Below are 17,717 nucleotides of genomic sequence, written 5' to 3'. Positions count from 1 at the left end.
TCCAGTTTCAGCAATAAACCAGCTGGAGGAACAACAGAGGAAAACGAGCTAGTAACTAGCTGTCTTTTGAAGACGATGTACAACATTTTATGGATATTTTGTTCAAACCAAAAATAAAAACTACCTATTAGCGCGCACTAATTTTTTACTGTTGCGAATGAAAACTAGTGGAGGCTAGGCCAGGCGACTTGAACAGCTCTCAGTTGTTTTCAGTGGGCTAGGCCAGGTGGTCTTTTCAAGAAATTATGAAATTTAGTTGTGACACCTAGTAATGGTGCCAACATTTTACAGTGTTAGCGAATGAAACTGGATTACTGTTCGTGGACAAAAACGGACGCCTTCCATAAAATCTGGGATAGATATGGTTATTTTTCAGTCATTTGAAATAGATCAACTTGATCTTGGTTGACGTAAAATGATTGTTAGTGTATTGTGTGAATTTTTAGTGCATTTTGGAATTCTGTTTTATGTCGTGATATTCGAGAGAACTATGCAGCTTCAGTTTGTCTGTAAGTATACCTTTGCATCAGCAGAAATGAAAATCGCAGGGGTCTGCCAGAGAGTCTGGCTGGTATGCCTGTGGATATCAATATATTATACTCTATTATAACGTTGTAACAATTACTTTAATATACGAAATAATGTAGTACTTTGCCCATTGCACGAGAAACAGCAAGATAAGTATATATTTGGAACATATGGGCATTGATAAAAAAAATAGATAATAGCAATCACGGTCTATCAAAGTATTATTGTGTGATAACATCCCGCACGAAGCGACAAGTTAAATAATGTATCCTCATTATTCTTTACACCTTGATGGCCAAGGTGCACACTATAGCACCTATTGTGCCACTTACATTTACTTCAGAAATTATCAAACCAAATTTGAGCAGACGCAAACAAGCTTAACTACACGAATTGCATAAAGCGTTCATAAATACTTCACCGCAATTCCAGGAATCGCCTATCTTTCTGGACTTTGCACCAATTTTTACGTGGGCCTCGGGGAGGACATGCCGGGGCTTTTCACCGGAGCACACACCATGACGCACGAAGTGGCTCACCTGTGAGAATGGCATCGGGCTTTCTTCGTATTATTTGGAACCTTTCATATATAGTAGATGTAGAAGTAATTACGTTTTCCTGCATTTGCTCGCAATTGAAACCTCATCGTTGTACTATTTTATTTAACTTCGCTTTGCCGCGGACGGCTAAGCCCCATAAGAGCTGCAAAATCTATTGCAGAATACCAAGGTTCTGGTGGAGAAATAAAGCGACTCAATTTTTTTAGTACCGCTAGCTACTACGTAGCAAAATATAGCCACGCAATCGTGGGTGTTTTAAATGGATACAAAATATGCTTTTCAAGAATGCACGTGATAACTCAGTAAATTTTGCACAGCGTGTGAAGGGTGCTTACGAATTCGCAGTGTCAAGAGCGTCAGTTTTTCTGCATCGTAAACTAGCAGCATGGTGCCTAAATATCCAGCATATAACCTGTTTCTCAATCTATAGTGAGTCTGATGATTTCTTTCCTTTGCGCTCGTTCAAGCCTCGGGGCAACTCACGATGGCGATGGTCCCGATTCTGAAGTACGTGGCCATCCGAGTGCCGTCGGCTGCAGCTGGAAGCTCGGCCACATCATGAGCTACGAAAACAATGGACACACGCACCACCTGTTTTCTCAGTGCAGCGTGCGGCAGATGCGACACGTCGTAACGTAAGTTCAGAGAAGTGTCAGAAGGCTATGTCATATGAGTGTATATACACAGTGTGCTTGTTCGTAGTGAGAGTTTCATAATGCCGCTTTCCTTGAGCTCACCGAGTGAAATTATTCCGCACCGATCCGAAGGCACTGCTCTAATTTGTAGTCAAACCTCACTCATATATGTCCACCAGGAAAAACGTACTAATGAAAATTGCACTAGGAGCCCTTATGCTATGTTGTAAGTAGTCGGTATATCAGCTATGCACTATTTAAACGACCTCAGGCTGGTATGCTTTTGTGCAGTTTGACGACGACAATGAATGCATGCTAGAGGCATTCGTCGAGTGTCCTCGGTTCGGAATACTTCCCTAGTCGAGCGACAAATCTAGACACTAAACCCACCACCAAGTCCTGAAGGCAAAGGATTATACATGGAAGTTGAATGCTTGAAGTAACAAGCACTGAAGACCAGAAAATAGGTTCACGTGGCAACCGTTGTCTTTAGGCATAAAAGCTATAAGTTTCACAGTTAAACAATAAATACTAAATATTAAATCTGATCGCTTCAAGCATTAAAAGGCCACTGAAGCGGTTTTAGAATTAAACTGAACAAACTTTGAACAAACAAAAACAATCTAATCACAGTGACTTTCATCTCTAATAAATTCCTCGTCAATACAAACAGCAAAATATTTGCAATAAATCATAACTTAGTTTTACCTAAAGGTTTCCATACTAATACTGGAAAGCAAACAATACGTATATTTTACATTGTTCTCACTATGAAACACACTACCACCAGCCTTAAAACTACAGATTAGTAACAGGTTTAATTCAGAACTTCAAGGCATAGCATTGTGATTTTGCCTGCGGCATTTTTCTGTCTGTATGTTCTTTTCTCTCGTTTTCACATGGACTATTGACACTTTGCTACTGTCGACACTCTTTTGCAAAAATAGCGAAGATTTATTCTTTTTATTCTTTTACTTCTGTGAATTCTTTTTTATTTTTGTTAAACTTTTCGCAAGGCTGCATTATGTTTTGAACACCTTCACCTTTATGTACGGGAGGTTCCAATTGAGTCCGTGACTACGGGACCTCTTCCTGGATACTTACTGAGTGCATTATGCTTGCGAAGAAAATAAACTGAATTATTATTATTGTGGGTCCAATCTGTGAAGACTGATGGAAGTCAGGCCAAGTTTGTTCGTGCTGGTATTTAAAATGACGCCGTAATCCTTGAATAAAACTCTTTCGGCGTTCAAGCTTCTCCCGAGGAAACAGTGCAGAGCAGGCACGCCGATGATGACGTCATCTTCGGAGTTCATACATTTTCAAAACATAAAGGCTGACACTCAGAAAGTCAAAAGCAATGAGGGTAAAGGCCACGAGGTATTGTTTGTCGGGATTGGGCGACTTATAAAAGGAATAGGGCGAGAGCAGTTGAAGTTTGAAATATCACTTATAATGACGTAATAATTATGTTTCTCCACATTGTTTCGCTGCTGTGAGGAGAAGCCTAAAAACCGCCGGTGACTTTAATAGTTGATTGCAAGATATCTTTCAATGGCAGCGCCAAACCACTTGGTGAGGTTAATATGCAGATTTCATATTTTATAATGCGCGCCTTTTGTGAAATTCTCAAAATTCCCCTTTAAGCAGTAAAACGAGGATGTACCTTCAAGGGACAACCACATATTTCAAGCATGAAATGCATAAATTGAACAGATTTTTCTCAACGCAATATTAAGTCGTTTGCGCGATGGCCTTGTGGTATTGCATCTGCCTCACATTCGGTAGATGCTGAGTTCTATCGTCAGTGCCGGTATCTGCTAGGTTTTATATGGGTACATATCTTCCCACATCCTAGCTTTCGGCTTCTGTTGGGCAAAATGTATAGAAACGGGCCTTTCGGCACCTAAACCCGACCGTGATGGGCTTTACCGCACATAGTGAGTATAGGTTTCTCGCAGATAGTTTCTCCATTGACAGATATTCCATCACCAAACTGCGATAAAAACACCTTATTTAATGAAAAATAGAGAACAGTACACAAGCAAACACCTTACCGAGCATGGTATTGGGATAAATGGCATAAAAATAATAGCTATGAAAGATGGCTGAAGCATACACATGCTCACAGGTTGAGTTTACTTTAATGAACATCATACTCAAGAAACAAAAGCAACATAGTGAAAAACCACCTGCAAGGTATCCCAGCGTTTGTTCCCGTAATGCGTTGAGAGCTTGATTTTTACTGGCAGGCTTTCTTCACCAGTCTGGTTCTCCCGTAAGCTCGTCTTTTTAGATGACAAGCCTTCTTCATAAAATTATACGGTTCATAACCACACGTTACGAAACGGCAAATATAGTCAGCACTAATCTACGTTCATACTGAAGTGATCAGCTGTGACCTAACAATCCTTAAGTAGGAAAGGCAAGTAACATAAGAATCTGCACATTGCGCAATCATTTATGATTTGCTACACACGCATGTAAATGAAGAGTTTTCAGGTTTAAAATCGTACGTGTTAATAACAGTGCGAATATAAAGTTCTCGCCATCGTTCGCCAGCGATCTGTGAAATAAACAAAAAAAAGATAATTGAAATAACACTCTCACATAATTTCTTTAGGTCGCTGATAGTCCCACAAACATATTCTAGGAACGGAGTTCATGCTTTTTATATTAGAATTAAATAGTTATCCGTATCTTCATTTCAGCCTCAGAGGTGAAACCTGCTGGAATTACACAGGAAAATCGTACTTTGTCAAAGGAACGTATCCGGGAATGGCAGTCACCTTTGAAGAATTTTGCATGGGCATTATTGATAAGAAACGGAACTTCACATATGCTGATGTTAGCGTAAGTGTTTATTTTTTTATTGCGAAGTTGGTGCATAGTTAGCCTGAATGCGATTTATTGGCACCGCCAACTGCGTTCAGGATATTCCGAATAAAAGCCTCCATCTTTTGTTCTTAGGTGAACACAACGACTTGCAAAGTAAAATGCATATACAAGCAGTACTACAGGAGCAGGTATTATCCTTACTCACTTTACGAGTCAACGTATTCCAAGGAAAAAGACGCATTGGACTACATGCCATGTGGATATCATGAGGTAATGTGAACTTTCCGAGAGGGTATTGTACTTCTCTAGCAAGGAAACTAAATTTTCTTCCGCTTTGAAAATTTAATTTGCATACAATCGATCTTGTCTGTGAAATTTGTGAACGCATTCAAAAGCATTTTGGTCCAGACTTTTAAGAAACTTGCTGACAATGATATCTAGCCAATTCATGTGAGTGGAACCAATTCTTATCGACCTAACCGCACCCAGTTTGTAGAACCCCGAAGAAATCTTTCTAACACCTCACCTACTTCATATAGCTTTCCGTGGGCAAGTGCTTGCGCCCATTGCGTTTTGTTTTACGCAAATAATGCAACTGTCAGTGATAAAACTATTCATATCCACTTATTTGCAGTCTACTGCTTGATTTTTGGTCAGATTGCAACACCCAGTCATCAAATTACCTAAACCACCAGTTTGCCGAATATTTTTCAGTGATGCAATGTCTGGTTCCAAAAACTAATTTTAGATAAAAGTTGTTGCTTTCTGTCACAAAAAGACATGAGTAGTATAACCATAATGTAAGTTTCCGAATACAAATATTTAGGTATTATAATTTCAGGCACACTTTGTGTCAAACCCCGCTAGACAAACATATTCATCGGTAGTGCTGAAACTCGTAATCTTTCATCGCGTGTTAAAAGGGAGACGTTTTATTTGCTAGCTGTTGGCGTACAATACCCTAGTAGTGCTGAAGCTTCAATATGATCGTTGCCTGGAGTACCCCGCAATAAAATAGATGCCATAATATCATAATATTGCTCGCACCGGCCTATAGGTCGACATGTCAACTTGTGAGTTGTAATGAAAAGAATCACTCAGTCGCACCCCCCCCCCCCCCACCCCCAATAAAAAAAAAAAGCATCTTACCTGGAAACGCATGTGACTCCATCGGCTATGTAGTGTGATGATTCTATTGTCATTTAGCTTCTACTTGTAAGTAGTGCATTATGTGGCAAAAGACTATGAATTTCGCAAGCATTACTTGGTGTATGCGAACTACAGTCCGATATTTGCACTTGCATGCCGCACAGTTCACCTTACGCTTTGACAACTAGTGCACTGATGATCGTGCATTTTTTTAAAGTTTTTGAATGCCATCTCTTCGGGGAGAGTCTTCCATGCCAACGACACAGCCACAAACACTCGCTAACGACGGACGGTGTAGACGGCCGGCTGAGGTGGGGAAAGTGGTCGCCCAGTATGGATTTATTGTAAATTTCGCGCACTCCCATCAAATAATTTACCCAGTCATTTACATTGCGTCGCCGTGTAGTGTTGCTGATAATGGCGATGGTTATGACGTCTACTGATTTTAGCCGCCCGTTGCGACAAGTGACCTATATATTTTCTGCCAACCGCTGCCGTATTGAACGCTTAACTTTCGCCCGTCAAGAAGCCATGCGAGAAAAAGAAATTGACATTTCCTATAAAAGCACAATATCCTCCTGATATGAACAACAAAAAGATTTTTAAAAGGCAATTTTTAAGCATCAAGTGCTTTTAGTTCCCTTTGTCGGTGGCCTTGGGTCGGCAATGAGCCGAAACCGAAAGCTGCCATCCGGGAGCCGAAATTTCTGCATGAAGTGAGGTGAAGTGAAATTTATTTGGTTTTCTTATAAGCAAACAAACCTGGGCAGGACAGGAAAAAGATGTTATGTACACCTTATTAGGCCTCTTTCCCTAAAGCATAACAATCGAAACAACCGCAACAAAATAAATATTCGTGCAAAAATGTAACTTATATATGTACCATTTAATAATAATAATAATAATAATAATAATAACAATAATAATTGGTTCACAGGAAGAGAAAGGCGCAGTATCTGTCACACTTGTCTGTGGACAACTGAACCGCGCCGTAAGGGAAGGGACGAAGGTGGGAGTGAAAGTAGAAAGAGAGAAAGGGGAGCCGTAGTGGACGGCTACGGAGTAATTTCGACCACCTGGGGATCTTTAACGTGCGCTGACATCGCACAGCACACGGACGCCACTTCGTTTTGCCTCCATCGAGAAGTGTATACGTAGGATCTGGTAAAATGTCACACAGCGCTACCAAAAAAATTTTTGGAAGACAAAGCATTGCTATTAGCTCACAAAACATAACCTCGAAAATGGACAAAGAAATAGACTTCCAAGAATTGGAGGTATTAGTCACAACGACAGCGGTAGCAGCGGCAAAAAAAAAAGAAAACAAAACGAAAAGCAGAAAATACAGGGCACCGAAAGGGATTTAAAGAGACGAGTTGTCCAGCGCCGTACAGGACTCGCATAAAAATGTCAAGTGCTGCCCAATCGAATTATAAACCACAGTTCCTAACTTCTGATCAACGTTCGTTGAGATATCACTCAAGCTGGGCATCCTAAATACGCATAATTTTTATTTGACCATTCTAATAACGCCATGCAATAAAGCCTGGCATCATGCCCATAATAAACATCTGTTGGCTGTCAGAGGCCTTTTACAGGGGGACGCTCAAGGTAAAATGGGAGCTTTAGGGATAGAGCTAGGGGGCTTCGCGGAACAACTGTTTACATCTACTGTCTCTGACTGGAGAGGCAGTAATTTTTATTGTTTGAAACAGAGCCGGTGCCTGTCTTTATGTTACGTTTCTTGTTGCATTCGAGCACGCCTAGGCAGCCTCACGCGTGTTTTTGTCGTCACTTTCACATCATTTACAGCCAAGATGCACTTGCTGCACATGTAGATGCCGCAGAATATCAACAGAAACAAGCGTTCGCACTGGCGGCGTTGGAAACGCAAGGAAGACTGATTGTCTCCGGCGCTCGAGGTCCTCGGAAACAGACGAAGGGGCGGAAATCGCCCTTGCCATCATTAAAATCGCTACTGCTACACTGAGTGACTCTAAATTCGCTATACGCAATTATGCGAGGGGTTGAGTTTCTCAGGCAGCAATAACCATATATGAGTCAAAACACGCACTTAGAATTTGTTGATATGGGTTCCGGCTCACTCGGGGAACCCTGGTAACGAAGCGGCCCACTTCAAAGCTCGAGGATTTGTTAGCCGAGCAGGAAATGCGGTAGTTACTGAGAGTTTCTCGAAGAACAGGCTAGCATCATTTCATGACATCAGTGATCATTTTAAGCTTGAGAGGAGAATATTCCTCCCTCCAGGCAAATACTTAGATAAGGAGCAGGAGGCCATCTGGAGACAAATCCAGACGCGATCCTTTATGACCTGTTATCAAAATTCTACACCGGTGATTGTGACTGGAAATGTGCACTATATAGTGAAATACCTACTTATGATCATACATTGGGAACTGTAAAGAAGAGCCGCCCCCGGCATCTATAATACCTGTTCCTACTTCCGAGCAATGAGAGGTCGCGCTGGTCCGCTCAGAAATGGGAGTTCAAACCAGGGTCATTGATGGGCTACTCAGGTCGCTGCCAGCCGTGGACTGAAAGCCGCCTAGCACGGATCATCTGCATTTTGCCTTTTTTTGACGAAATAAATGTTTTGCATTCAATGCACATTCTTTCAGCGGCCGTATTTCATTTTGTGGAAGGCGAGTGTCCGTGTGTTTCTGGTTGGCTTTTCGAGTCCATGAAGTGTCTACAAATATCCTTATGCTAACACTGCAAAGCAATTTTTGCTTGAATCCCTGAGATCTGCTCCACCGGGAACACCCCACACATTTTGATAGAAAAAGGAATAAAAGAAAACGAAGGTTTGTGCAGAGGCGGTGATAACAGGTGAGGGTTTTAAGTCGTACGTATAACATTATGCCTGGCGTTTTCAAGACGCGGGACGAAAGAGTGGTGAAATCTTCCTTTAGCGACCACCTTCAACGTTGCCAGCTTATGCATGGCATCATAACTTTGCACAACACGCAACTATTTCCGCAGTGGGTTAGTACAGCTATTTCATGCATTGGATCGCAACGCACATTTTAATGGTGATTTATTGGCTCTGCTATACGACTGAGCTGCAAACTACGGTTCTCGGGTATATTTGACAAACTACGGTACGTGTAACTTAAGAACAGGAGGAGGTGCCAAAGTCACACACAGACGAGCCATTTCCAATACATAGTAACGACATCCTATTTTCCATTAAATGTGTTTCAAATTTCCGGCACCCTGTAAACACGCCTTCTGCGACGTCCTCACAGAGTCTCACTCAGTTCCCAAGGTTAGTCTCTCACGCTCTCGCTCTTATTCAAGGGAGTTTGTAGGCTGAGTTTAAAAACAATATAACGTAAAGAGTTCTGTAATGGCCACCCTTATCTGAGAATGGCTGGTGCAACCAGAAATAGCATAGAGTAGAACTTTTGGCAAACGGTATGAACTCAAGAACGGGCTTCGCATCCTGACAACGGGGACAGAAAAAAAACGACGGGGGACAATCATATTTCTGGAAGCGTGGGTTTCGTCGGAAGGGGGACGTCAGGGAGTATTTGCATAAACTGGGGCTAGATTATTGACGTTTCGGTGACGGGCGTGTAGAGGTGGTCTCTGGCTTGCCGACAGGAAACTCTCCAATGAAACTCGAATCCTGTCATAACGAACCCGTGTGATTTCCAACGCCTTTCGTCGATAACCACAGCAAATCAGTGTTAGTGATAGAAAGAGGCTGCTTCGCGCACCTTTCTTTTCCAAGTTTGCAACCGCGCCTTGTGTACCTGGGTATTCGCTAACTGAATTCAGTAAAAAGCTTAGGAATTTTTTTCGACCATGACATGTCATGGAACAGCCATTCATCATCACTTGTAAGCAAACTATCCCAGGTAGTTGGACTAATTTTTTCCCTTAGGTATCTTCCCCGTAATGTCAAATTGCTTATATATAAATCTCTCTTTCACCTTAATTACTGCTGTCTTGTTTGGGTACCACGTCTGCCACAAATGTAGATCTGTTATTTGTCCTTCAGAAAAAATTTCTGCTAGCGATATGCAATGTGAAGTGGGATTTCCCAAGTGAACCTTTGTTCCAAGAGGTTAATATATTGAAAGTGCATAATTTATACAACTACATGTTAGTGCACGCATACATGAAAGAATGCAAATTGAATAAGTTTGCCATCCGTTCAACAGCCAATCTTAAACAAAATCTACTTCACTACCAAACGCGATGTCCGGAATACTGGTATTTAACACACACGCGAACTAATTACGGTAAGCAAATGATTGCTCACACCCTACCTGCCTTACTCAATGCACTAATCTCGGAAAATATTGATGTTTTACATGTTTCATTATCTACTCTACACAATTATTTTTGCCACTAATATTGAGTGTGTATTTATATTGTCAACCATTGGGTTAGTCATTGTAAATCAGCACTATTTATGTTCCTTGCCAATTGTACTTCTTTTGTGACTGAGTGAGATTATTTTCATGCTGCTGTATTTATTTATTTTTTTATACTAACCTATGTAGCTTTGCAAATTCACCTTTTTTGTTTATTTTTTTTCTTCATGCTTGTGCTTTATTGTATTAAAAGCATTGCAATTCCGCACGGCTGCTGCTGCTGCCAACAAACGGGTTTTAGGACCTGTCAAGCTGTTTCCGCAGCTTTTTTCCTCGAACCTGTCCGTTTACAACTGTACTTTGCAAACGGAAAATAAAGCACTTACTTACTTATTTACACTTCGCAGAGTCGAGCTCTTCAACATAGGTTTCACCCCACCACGCATCACAAACTGACATAGCACATAGTCAGGGGCATGAGAATTGCTTACTGAAGAAAATACACACACCAAGAATACATCAAACACCGTACTTCATTGCAAGTTAAGATGTTTCAGAATGAATCGTTACGAAACCTAGTGACCGAGCAATGCCTGCTGCATGTTCCCCCTTTCTCGTTTATTAGCTTCAAACGAGTGGTCGACGCTTAGCGTACCCTCATCAGTAGTTTCGACAAGACCAGTTCTCATAAGACAGTTGTATCGCACATGTGTAGATACGGCCAAAGAAGGATATAACTCTAACCCTGGTGGCCGGAGGAGTTGTTCGGTTCTCCATACTAGAGTTGGAATGCTTGCTCTGGTCGCTTCATTATGATAATCTTATAACTCTCTGAATTTGTTCAATAATAACTGCTCTGTTCTCTCAATCATTATCATCTGGTCGCATAGCTCATGATTGGCGGGTTGCCAAAGTATCTTCAAAACCGGTGATCGTTCTTCTCCGCTCAATTATCGCCCTATCTCACTAACGAATACTTTCTGCAAACTTCGTGAACACGTCATTCACAGTCAAATTTTTAAGTACCTGGAAAACAATAACATAATTTTCAAATACCAGCACGGTTTTCGTAAGGGCTTCTCTTGTGACACACAACTCGCCGGATTCGTTCATGATTTGCATTCATCCATTGATGCTGGTGGTCAAATTGATGCCGTTTTTCTCGATTTTTCAAAAGCTTTCGACCGTGTTCCTCATCATAGGCTTATACTCAAACTAACTCAGTTGAATATTCACCCTACTGTTGTTACTTGGATTGCGGACTTCTTCAGCGCTAGACTACAGTTCACCTCCATTAATAACTAACGATTTTTTCCTATCACCATCAGCCTTCTTTCCATGGCTCGACCATCCGCACAAAGTTAAGCGCATCACGTGTTGTTCATCTGCATTTACAAAGTAATTCATACCACGCGCTATCATAGAGTGGAACGATCTACCAGCACACATTGCCATCGAATCCAACGCCTCCACATTTCACGATCTCATCCGCAGCGACGTTCACATTTGAAATGTACTTTTTTTAGCAATATGTACACACTGTAGTACGTTCATTTCTGTTATGCCTTATTGTTTTCTTAAACCTATACTTTGTATTCTATTGCTTTCTATGGCCTGTTTCTTTATCTTCTGGTGCTTAATTATTTTCCCATGTTATATTTAGCCTGTTTATCGTTCATTTGCTGTTTAGAATGTTCCTGTTACGTCTTTTTTTTTTTTTTTTACGCGGACCCCCCCTATGTAATACCCTCGATAGAGGGTCTTTAGGGGTATGTTGAATAAATAAAATAAATAAATTGCTTAGGAGGGGCGGCATTTTTTGGAGGATAGCAGATTATTTTGAATTCCTTTTTAATAAAACTGTTTAGTACGCGAACATACCTTAGCAGTCAAATGGTTTTTAATTACGCGGGTAAAATTACGGGGGTCTTGGTCGGACATCGAGACCATGGTCTCGAGAACTACCAGGAACTGCTACGCTAATTAGGTCCCACCAGCTCTTTTGGTTTTCGGAATAAATGATGCCAGAGATGCCACCACTCACATGTCAAAGCTGCGCATGTGTGTGCCCGCGACAGCCGATACGTATGGCTGGAACTTTTCGCGCCTATATTATACGCAATGTGGCTGAAATTAGCGGCAACTTCAGCGTATATATAATAATGTTTATATGGTAAATGAATATCTGCGACATTTAGTGGAAACAAATATGTTTAATGCCCCGCCGCGGTGGTGCAATATGGTTAGAGGGCTCGACCACTGTAGCCTAGGATGCGGGATCGAATCACAGCTGAAAGCCAGATGCCCGTGTGCTGTGCGATGTCAGGGCACCTCAAAGAAGCTCAGGTGAACAAAATTTCCTGAGTCCTCCACTACTTCCTCTATCAGAGCCTGTGATGCTTTGGGAGGTTAAAAGGACACTAAAGGCACTCAAACATGGTATCGGAATCTAATAAATGGCATTTAGTGACACTGTTGCCGCATATCCGGCAGCAAAATTATCGAATTATTGCTGAAATATTGCGGTAAAAAGTTGAGGTCTTTTTTGTTCCCGCCGGTCGAATTCAAACTGTTTTCTCCTACTACATAGTAGGGTAGGATGACGCACACTATGACGCTGGCGCGCGGGGAGCGAAGAATACTTCGTACGTGCGTGCCGAGTCATGATCTTCATTTGATAGGCACTTAGGGTAAGCGCATCTGCTGCTCCGAGCTCGTAGTTCGAGCACCGCAGGTCCAAACGAAACTGTCCGAGCACGCATGGATTGCCTGGAGGGGAACATAAACGAAACTGAAGTGGGCGCCTGTGGCGCCACCAAGAGTATTTTTATATTTTTCTTGCAACATTTACGCTGTCTTTTCGCTGTCGTTTACGTTTTGTAAGCATGTTATTATATTCGAGACAAAGCCTAGTACAACATTTAAACGGGCAACTTAATTCGCATTTGCCAGCCTCCGGGATCTCTTGCGCGTCACATAATTTATAGTAGCGAGTCTCGGCTGTTTCGGCTGTAGCGGCGGTACCTTTATTCCTGCTCTTCCTCCTTACTACTTTATAACAGCTCTGGTTTCAGTAAGAGTGGCTTTTTGGTAATCGGGAACTGCATTCTATCAATGCAAGTCCATTTCATTTTTCTCTTTAGTGTCCCTTTAATCCCCACAAACTAAACCAAACATTTCTTACAATATTTTCAGATTATGACCTGAGGATTCTATTTCGTTTCACAGGTTTGCATCAAAGGGTTGTGCGTACGGAAGCCGACCGAAGGAACAGTGACTCAGAGCACGACATTCACCACCCCGACTGTGCCAACAACAGAGCCAACTATATATACAGATCCTACCACCTCTGAAACCACTAAATGCGAATGTGACTGTAGTTCCGCTACATCCACGAGGACCACGGCAGCAACATGGACTTGGTATCCTCCGCGGCCAGTTACACCCCGGAGGCCAAAGAAATAAATGAAAAAAAAAAAAACTAGCCTGGTGTGCAGCACTGTATACATATATTTAGAAATTTCTTCTGCGCCTCCTCCTGCTTTACAGCGCCGTCATAATACACCGGGGATTGTTATTCATGCTAATAGAATATAATATGTTTCTGCATTGTTTTGGGCAGCAAGCAGAAAATCTGTTGCAAGACAGAGGTATGAACACAGTTCATGCAAACGGCCACAGTGAAGCATAAGCTGAAGCCGGTTTTACAAGGTTTACGGAAAGGCAATTACGTGCTTACAAACACTTAAGAATGAAGTATTGGCTTTAAAATGCATGGGAATAGTGGCTTCATAGAGAGAAATGAAATCACAACGAAGGAGTTAATGGTTTAGCACACTTATTGATACTCCTTTAATTCTACAGAGGCCATTGCTTCGGGCAGGTTTAAATTGTAGAAGAAGCAGGGCGCACACCAATACGCCTCTAACACTGCAATTCATCCCCGGATGTTCTTGGCTATCAATGTGCCAACATGACGCTCAGTCTCTATCTCACGCGCGCTAGTCGCAAACCTCGTCTTCGTCCTCTTCGTTGGTGGCAGATTCCCTCCGAATCTGCAACAACGTCGTCCCTGTCTTGATGAGCTACCCGGGAAAAATACTGCCCAACGCTGAGCGCTAGGAAAGTGTTTGCATTGTGGTCTCTACATTCGGTGTTATATGTATAGTCTTGAACTCAGCTGAACGTGCCTGAGTGGTCGGCATGTGCTATCGCTGATATATCAGGCTCAGGGCCATTGTGAAAACATCTATGGAGACACAGGTAGTGGTGGTCAACTGCCAGTTTGACTTCGTCGTTAGCTCAAAGGACGAAATGTTGGTAAGGCTTCTTTTCAGCAGTTGTTTCACCGGAAATGTTATCGAGCTTTGTGTCACGCGTCACGTTAGTAAAGAAGTTTACGAACTACAGGCCAATTTGTATGGCAGCACTGTAGCTTTCGTGACCTAATCGAGCAGTTTTATTTTTCATGTTTTCCTTATGGTACTGCAAAAATTAAAAAATGAGTACTTATGTAGTGCGTACGCCGGGAGTTGAACCATCATCCCTCCGTTCGCCAGCTGAGAATGCAAACCACAACTGTATTCCAACCTTTTTTTGTTTATTGCATGGACGTACTTGAAGCCTGATTTAACCTAGTCGCATCCCGCAACCAGTCATACACAGTGACACCAGCATCGAGCTCCCACTTTGGTCACACATCAAAATTCGGGAGACATATACATGCATCCCGTAAAGGTAACCAGGCGGGCGGTTGCTCTTGCGCAGCTTATGATATACCCCCTGCACCATAGCACACAGTTCTCTGAGCAGAGACTTCGATGAACTTGGTGGCTCTGCGTGCTGATCTGTCAGGCGGTTTTTCCACAGGCTAAACAGTCCTGGAAACAAGTCTGTAATTTTGCTCGTACATCGCATCAGTGAGTGGATAGTGCACTAATAATCTAGTGTGCTTACCTATCAAACTGTGTAATCACATAATGGCCACATAATCGTATGGCCCGGATAAGTAAATGCTGAAATCGGATCATGTGCATTCAGGTCCGTTGACATAAATACAGTATACCAGTCTATTAAAATTTGGTGTGTAACGATAATGTTTCTCGGTCTCAGGTCGCTGCCAGTTCTGTCCCGGCCACGCAGCCTCGCTTCCACACAAGCAGATAGCGAGGTGCCTGTCTACTTTGTAACGTCAGCACACGTTTAGGGTACCCAGGTCATCGAAATGGTCCGGTGTCCTCTACTATGGCCTCCCTCATACTCTGAGTTGGTTCGAGACGTTAAACGCTGTAAAAACCAAACATAACACATTAAGCTATCCCTTCAGTGAATTCACTGTGGTAGACCAAAAGACCGCCAAGTCATCCAGTCTAATTACCCCCAGCCACTCACATCGCTTCATAGTACCCCCGCACACTCACGGTCGCACACATGTACTCACATCTGCTTACAAACCCTCAGATATAAACTCTTCCGCTCACAGCCACTCACAACAACCCACATCCACTCATATCTACTCACGTCCGCTCACATCTACACATATCCACTCACAGTCATACAATCACTCATATAAATGCCCACTAACACTCACAATCCATCACATCCGCACACGTCTCCAAAAAACCCATAACAACAGTGCGACAGACGGGACGTGGAAGAAAGGACGACAACACAGAGCGCTCTTTATACCACCATTTTTATACGGCGTTCAGGAGAATGTATTATTTCAATTCCCAGATAACTGTGCATACACAGTGGCTAATTTTTTTAAAATCGTTTTTCCGAACTACAACCATTAAGTACGTTTTTTTTTTTTTTTTGTTTGTTCGATCATCTGCAGACCCAGTGAAGGGTCCTGGCAAGAGGAGCAACAATTCCAAAAGAAAACAGAAAAGCATAAAGTGCAAAAACATGAACATAAAATTTACACAAATACAAGCAAGACAGCAAATCAATGCGCGGCCTTTTCTAAGGAATCGAAGTCCTGAAGGGATGATAATGGCAGGTTATTCCATTCGTTTATGGTGCGCGGGAAAAAAGAAAATTTGAAAATGTTCTGGCAAAGTAAGGTGTTAGTGATTCGGTGTGCGTATTTCTTGTTGCCCTAGTCGATGCCGGTTTAAGATACAAATCAGGAACCATTGATAATTTATTATTTTTTAGTAGAAAGAGTAGAAAGAGGAATTTTAGCCTGTGTATTCTGCGCCGAGATTCAAGGGACTGTATGTTATGTTTAAGCATTAGGGTAGATGGTGAGTCAGTGCTGCGATATTTGGAAAATATAAACCGAACAGCCTTGCGTCGAATTCTTTCGAGAACATTAATGTTAGTTTTAGTGTGTGCATCCCAAACAGTGCACGCGTACTCAAGTTTAGGTCTAATCATGGTGTTATAAACTAGCTGTTCGACGTCGGAAGGAGCTTGTTTTAACTTATGTCTAAGAAAACAAAGGTTACGGAAAGAAGATGAGCATACAGTGTCAATATGTTTGTTCCAGCTAAGTTTATTTTTTTAGTGTTACACCGAGGTATCTGTAATCTTCGACTTCTGAAAGGTTCCGGGTGGGAAGACTGTATGAAAAAGAATGGTGGTTCTTTTTGTTCGTAATCCGCATAAATACTGTCTTGTCAGCATTTAATTCCATTCCCCATTTATTACACCATTCGCTAATACTATATAAGTTAGAATTAAGTAAAATCTTGTCGCCTGGAACATTAATTTCATTATACAAAGCACAATCATCGGCAAACAATCTAATTTGAACAGGGTGAGTAATGACGTTGATAATATCATTAATATAGATAAGAAAGAGTAGTGGCCCAAGGACACTGCCCTGCGGGACACCGGAGGTTACTGGAAGTTGGCTGGAACAGTGACCATCGATACTGACATATTGAAATCGGTCGGATAAATAAGCTGAAACCCAGTTAATAATAAATGAAGGGAGACCAATTGTTTCTAGTTTATGTATACGTTTACTGTGCGGAACTAAATCAAAGGCTTTCTTAAAATCTAAATATGACGTCTACTTGGCCGGAATGGTCAAGAACCTGAGCAAAATCGTGAATGACAGATGTACGCTGAGTGACTGTGGAAAAGCCTTTCCGAAATCCATGCTGGAATGGCGATAATATGTTGTTGTCGTCAAGAAAAGTTTTTATGTAATTAGCTATAATATGTTCAAGAAGTTTGCAGCATGAAGAGGTCAACGATATGGGGCGATAATTATTAAACAATGCGGCATCACCTTTCTTATGTATGGGTACTACACTAGCCACCCTCCAGTCAGAAGGCAGACTTGAAGACAAGAGAGAAGCTCGGAAAATGATCGTAAGAAAGTGAGAAATCATTTCAGCATAACGATGTAAAAAAGAATTAGGTAAATTATCAGGGCCAGGACTTGCTTTTGTTTTAAGATTCAACAACATTGCAAACACACCAGGTTGAGACGCAAGATCATGTATGGACTGTGAACAAGAAACAGGAGTTACAAAATTATCTGCAGGTGTTGAAAACACTCCCATATCTAGAGGAAATAAAGATATGAAACGTACATACACTAAAAAAAGCAGACGACATATTTGGTATTTGTAAATTCTCATCGCAGGACAAGTGTCACTGTCTGTGACGCATTGCGGATTGGCCAACGGCTTTTTTGATGC

At 41.8% G+C, this 17,717-nt stretch overlaps 1 protein-coding gene across 1 annotated transcript in view; it reads left to right on the top strand.

Annotated features, from left to right (window-relative positions):
- LOC146173258 (venom metalloproteinase BumaMPs1-like) overlaps positions 1-13,530 on the top strand; it is a 35,529-nt gene extending 21,999 nt beyond the window's left edge. The window contains exons 9-13 of the mRNA XM_084584387.1: positions 961-1,069; positions 1,556-1,723; positions 4,435-4,576; positions 4,694-4,831; positions 13,285-13,530. Of these exons, the coding sequence (XP_084440513.1) occupies positions 961-1,069; positions 1,556-1,723; positions 4,435-4,576; positions 4,694-4,831; positions 13,285-13,521 (794 nt within the window). The 3' untranslated portion in view covers positions 13,522-13,530. The remainder of the gene's footprint in view (positions 1-960; positions 1,070-1,555; positions 1,724-4,434; positions 4,577-4,693; positions 4,832-13,284) is intronic.
- The last annotated feature ends 4,187 nt before the right edge of the window (positions 13,531-17,717 follow it).

The sequence above is a fragment of the Amblyomma maculatum genome, chromosome 11 (assembly GCF_055883805.1).
Source record: "Amblyomma maculatum isolate TAMU_Amacu chromosome 11, ASM5588380v1, whole genome shotgun sequence".
Lineage (NCBI taxonomy): Eukaryota > Metazoa > Arthropoda > Arachnida > Ixodida > Ixodidae > Amblyomma > Amblyomma maculatum.
The sequence above is the reverse complement of the archived record's forward strand: the minus strand, read 5'-3'. Positions and strand labels throughout refer to the sequence as shown.